General features: G+C 50.9%; 1 protein-coding gene across 1 annotated transcript; it reads right to left on the bottom strand.

Annotated features, from left to right (window-relative positions):
- Positions 1–2,213: 2,213 nt before the first annotated feature.
- Positions 2,214–5,199, bottom strand: SOX17 (SRY-box transcription factor 17). The gene is made up of 2 exons (XM_028518609.2): positions 4,688–5,199; positions 2,214–4,044 (listed from the first exon to the last, which is right to left on the bottom strand). Exons 1-2 carry the CDS (start codon positions 4,992–4,994, stop codon positions 3,131–3,133), a joined length of 1,221 nt encoding a protein of 406 aa, XP_028374410.1. The 5' UTR covers positions 4,995–5,199; the 3' UTR covers positions 2,214–3,130.
- Between the last annotated feature and the right edge of the window lie 277 nt (positions 5,200–5,476).

Raw genomic sequence — 5,476 nt, 5'->3', positions numbered from 1 at the left:
TGAATTGCCTGAGCTAATCTGAGCATTTAATCTTCTGGCCTCTCTTCAGTTCCAATCAGATGGTTACAAGTAGGCACACAACAGGTGGAAGTCAGCTGTCAGGAAGACCAAGCCCTCTCTCCTTTCAGGGAGTCACAGGGCCTCTCTTCTTCAGTGGTCTTTCCACATGGTCTCCCCACCTTGGTAACTGGACCTTTTACACAGTAGCTCAGGGCTCTCAAAAGTACAAGCAATGCAATCTGCCCAGCCTTCCTAAGGGTTGGGCCTGGAGCTGGCACAGCACCACTTATACTGCATTCTGTTGGGTTAGAGTAACAAGTCCAATCCAGATTCAGTGTGGGAGGAGTTTATTCAAGGATGTAAATACCCAAGGTATGGTTCATGGGGCCAACCCTGGAGACTGCCTACAACTACCACCACAAATGCATAACAGAATAGACCACACATTCATCTTGGCAGGGCATCATGGGTTTCCTTTAGACTTGAAGAGAGGGTCATACAACTCCCCATGTGTGTTAATTCCCATGTCTCAAAAAGGGAGAACTGAATATTATGAGAGAGTTCTTGAGATATCCTTTTGTTTTTAAATATAGGGAAAATGGCTTTTTGTTTTCATATTTTGGGTGCCATGCTTCCCAACAAACATTCATCATTAGGGTTTCTGAATCTGAGGGCTTCAGATTCCTGTAACCCTTGGATGAGCTAAAAGGGGTTATGAATTGCTTAAAATTAATGAAATGTTGTATATGCACATATGTGCATGCTTTTGGGGAAGGGACTCCTAGCTTCCCTCAGACTATCATATAAGGTGAATTCAAATAAGCAAGACATCTAGGAGTGTTCAGAACTCAGCGAGAGCTGCCCAAATTTTTACCCCCCTGTGACATACTTCGAAAGTATTTCAGAAGCAGAAATAGGGAGGAAAGCAGTGTTGTCTTTTGTGTTTGTTCCCAAAGCAAAACAAATGTAATCACATTAGCTGTAACTGAGATCACTTTTTTTTTCATTTTTAATTGTTGTTGAGATCGCTTCTTCTGAGTCAGAAGAGAAGAAATGAGCTGAATGCTTCTGATCCCCTCCCCCCCAAATTATTGGGAAGACTAATTTGTCCTCTACTGGGGTGAAAGGCATTGGGAATGCCTAAAGTTTTGACTCTTCTTTTCCCACCTTGACCTAATAAGTACTTAAGAATGTAACGTGAACAGGATTTTTTTATTCTTCCTCTTAAACACTCTTTCTTCTCCTTCTCCTATTTATTTTGTTTAGAGGTAGCAGCCAAGGGTACAACTGAATCTCCTTGGGCCTACCAAGTATGCACTAAATGCTCAGTGTGATCTGAACTGGCAACTCAGCCTTGAACCTGAGCAAGTGAGGTCTCTTGGGACATCCTGAGGTAGAAACTAGGGCTGGAAAGAGAACCTGTCTGGGGTCAGAGAAAAAATAATGTGGAAAAAAGTAGAGCACTAGAGCCCCCACCCCCACCAAAATACACTTGCCTTTCCTTCCTGAAACTTTCTCCTGAAGATTCCAAATATCCAAGAACATTTTCTACAAAACATACAATTTCTCAAGAGAATCTAGCCAACCATTTCAGCTGAGTATCCCTCTTTAACACAAATGCTTTAAGCTATCCTCTTACTCCTTCCTTTTATCTACAGAAATGTATCAGTATAGAAAATTATATAGTTTCTCACCAGCAGGATACAACTTCTCCCAGTGCCTATGAATTCACCCTGGCACAAGGAAAACAGTGAACGAATGTTAAAACTTATAGCACCAAGTTTTCACCATATGTGACAGGTGAGGGCTCATTGTCATCTTTCCTCACTTGCATAGTGGGGAAAATAGCACCTAGGCTCATGGGATCGATCAAGTTTAACTCAGTACAAAATGGCATTGACAAATCACTTGGCACAAGAAGTGCCCATTACAGGCCATCTGTTTCCATTTATGTCTCAGTTTGCACAATGTGATGGAAAGGGACACTGTAATTTGTGCTGTAACACATAGCAGGGCTGACCCCCTACTTCAAAACCCTGTGACTCAGTTTCTTCCCTAGAATGGAAGGACAGTGATGTCTTAGGGCTGTAGCTTTAGTTGAATCTGTAAAGCACACTACATACAAGTCAAGAAATGCAATCAGCTACATATGCAGTTAGCCTATAATACCAAAATATCCTAATGAAATTATAGATGCTAAGGTTCATTGAAAGTCAAGGCTAAATGCACATTTTATTCCTGTGAATCCTTGAAATTATTTTCAGCCCAGTAACACTACTTCCCAAGGTGTAGACATGTGAGGATTTCAAAGACAAGTTCATTGTTGAGAGGGAATATAAACACTATTAGTGAAATACAGATGACAAGAAAAAGAAAAAACCAAAAGCCTCTTTAAGCAGGGTCTCAAGATTCAACAAACAACTAGAAAACCAAAATTACTTGACTGTTCTCTTCTGATAGAAGTGAGTGATGGAGTAAAATTGAATATATTTAAAGTGTTAAGATTGACCATAACTTTTTACAAACTATGATCCCTGTAACAGGCTCATTCATGAGGATTTTTCCTAGCAAAAACTATTACATCAGATTTGGATATCCTAATGTTCATTGAAGTCACTTAGGTCTACTATTTTGAGAAAATGAGAAAATGAGGATCTATGTGCTACATGTCACCGTTAAAATGTCTAATCCTATTAACACTTAACATCTGTCTCAAAAAAAATGGCGTTTCTGACAGAGGCACTAGCAAGCGAAAAAGTAGGATTCCAGATTTTATTTTTTTTAAGATTGAAAAATCGCACCCGAAAAGAAAATTTCTTTGATCAATAAATTTTTAGAAAATGGAGCAAGTTGTTCTGGGACACTCAAAACTGGTAAACTTGGAACTTGGAAACGGGCTTTTGACAATGACACTGTGGGAAACAATTATCTGAAGAAATCTTAAAACAAAACCTCACATTTTTCTCCTCCCAACTGTTCAAGTGGCAGACAAATAAATTATCATAAATTATATGCCAAGACAACTTCGAAACAAAACAAAACAACATGAAGCTAAGGATAACCTTAGCTTCTCCGGGAAGTGTGTAACACTGTGCTTCTGGCCTGCAGGCTGGGCTGAACTGGGAACCTGTCAAACATCAGGATAGTTGCAGTAATATACCGCAGAGCTGGCATCGGACACCACGGAAGAAATGGCCCCGTGGCTGTCAGGGAGATTCACACTTGAGTCATGTCCCTGGTAAGGGAGGCTCATCTCGGGCTTGCACACATAGTGCAGATACTGTTCGAATTCCGTGCGGTCCACCTCCCCGAGGAGCTCAGCAGGCTGGCTGGCGTCCGCGCCGTCACGGCAGGACAAAGCCTCGGGAGGAGGTGACGGCTGCCCGGGACCCGGCGGGTGCTGCGGCGGCTGCATCTGGAAGCCGCGCCCGCTACTGGGCGCGGGCGAGCCCATCGCGCCGTAGTACACGTGCAGGGCGCTGGGGGGCGCCAGGAGGCCGGGCATTGCGGGGCCTGCGGGCTCGGGACCAAGCCTGGGGTGCCCCGGGACGGCGGGTGGCTCCGGGGGCCCAGGGTAGTCAGAGGCCTGTGCGTAGCTGTAGGGCCCGGCAGCCTGACAGTCCCCGGGCAGCGGCGCGGCGAAGAAGGCCGGATCCGGATCCACACTGTCCAGGGGTGACGTGTCGGGCGTGGGTAGCGGGTAGCCGTCGAGTGGGGGCGCGCCCAGGCCCTGGCAGTCGCGGTAGTGGCCACCCATGTGCGGGGGCAGCAGCGGCGGGCCCGCCGGGAAGCCCTGGTCGGGGAAAGGCAAGCCCAGGCCGTCCATGGCCACGCGGCCGCCCTCGGGGCCCAGCGCGGCCGCCTGCGGCTCGGCGAGGCTGTGCAAGAAGCCGCCCTCCACCCGCTTCAGCCTCTTCACCTGCTTTCGCCGCCGCGGCCGGTACTTGTAATTGGGGTGGTCCTGCATGTGCTGCACGCGCAGCCGCTCGGCTTCCTCCACGAAGGGCCGCTTCTCCGCCAGAGTCAGCGCTTTCCACGACTTGCCTGCGTTGCCCCGGGAAGATGGAGAGGGTCGCGGGACTTACTATCGGAGCTCCCGCTCCCAGGCCCCACCTCTCCCCTCCGACCTAGAATTGTGCAACTAGAAGGGGTAAGGGAGTCAAGTTAAAAAAGGAAAGTGTGGAATTCTGGAGGCAGAGTGGCGTCCCAGCACTTGGGAAACACAAGAGATCTAGGGTTTTTTGAGGGCATCACCCCTGCTTTTAGCCTCCCAGAAGAGGCTTCCCCGCTCACCCACTCCCGGTCATTCTAAGAACTAAAAAAAAAAAAAAAAAAAAAAAAGTCCCCTACCCTGGAAAGGAGTCGGGGAACGGCCACGACCAGCCCAGCTCCGCTCCTGCAGTGTATTCACCACCACTGAGACAACCGGGAAGCTGCCTCCCCAGGGCCCTTGTACCGGTGCCCTTGTACCCGTGTCCCGGCACCCAAATAATTCGGTCACCGATGACAGAAGCTAAAAAGCTTGTAGGGAGAATCGGGGTTGCGGGAGCAGAAGGGTAACGGAGGGCCCCAAGGAAGGACGTGGCGGCAGCATGTCCCTGGCCTTGGGCGCAGTACCCTCAGCCTTTTAGGTTCAGGATGGCTGCTCCGCGATTCCTACTACTCTGCATCCCGAACTCGGACTCACCCAGCATCTTGCTCAACTCGGCGTTGTGCAGGTCCGGGTTCTGCTGCGCGAGGCGTTTGCGCTCGTCCTTGGCCCACACCATGAAGGCGTTCATCGGCCTCCGAATGCGAGACTCGCCCTTGCCCCGGCCGGTGGCCCCGGCCGGCGCCCCGCTGCTCGCCGCCGCCTCGCCCTTCACCTTTACGTCCCCGAGGGGACTCAGAGTCTCGGCCCAGGGGCAGGGGCCCAGCCCGGCCATCACCGCGGGCAGCGCGCTCCGGGTCTGGCTCTGGTCGTCACTGGCGTACCCCGCATCCGGGCTGCTCATGGCTCTCCAGACCTGCCCCGCGCCCCACAACCCTCAGCCGGACTCGCCGCCTCCCCCGACCTGGGGGGGAGGGGGTGAGGAGCGAGGGAGGGAGGGAGGGAGATGCCAAACGGGTCGTTCGGTGTCTCGGAGCCTAACCTGCCACCGGCGTTCCAGACCAGGCCCAGCCCACCGCGTAGCCAGCGCCTCCGCCCGCCGGCCCAGTGTCACTGCGGACACCTCAGGGCCGCGGGGCCTTTTCTGCTCCACTGCGGCCAATAGAGCAGCGGGGGCGGGCCGGGCCAGAGTCTTTAGGCCAACGCCCAGCCCGCCACCCGAGTCCTCTGTCCAAGCTTTATCCCACGCCCTCCCGTTTCCCCTTCTCTGTCCCCGCACCAAAGGCTACACCTGCCGGAGCAAAAACTTGGCTGGAGCAGGACACCGGCTCCACGTCCTCTGGTATCTAGAAGGACTCCTGAGAAACCTTCTGGGGTGTTGGATAG

The sequence above is a fragment of the Phyllostomus discolor genome, chromosome 7 (genome assembly GCF_004126475.2).
Source record: "Phyllostomus discolor isolate MPI-MPIP mPhyDis1 chromosome 7, mPhyDis1.pri.v3, whole genome shotgun sequence".
Classification (NCBI taxonomy): Eukaryota; Metazoa; Chordata; class Mammalia; order Chiroptera; family Phyllostomidae; genus Phyllostomus; species Phyllostomus discolor.
The sequence above is the reverse complement of the archived record's forward strand: the minus strand, read 5'-3'. Positions and strand labels throughout refer to the sequence as shown.

Excerpts from the sequence above, each read along its gene's own strand:
- SOX17 (XM_028518609.2), bottom strand. The coding sequence starts at position 4,994 with ATGAGCAGCCCGGATGCGGGGTACGCCAGTGACGACCAGAGCCAGACC. Across the intron at positions 4,045-4,687 it reads CGAGTTGAGCAAGATGCTGG|GCAAGTCGTGGAAAGCGCTG; the intron begins GTGAGTCCGAGT and ends GGGGCAACGCAG.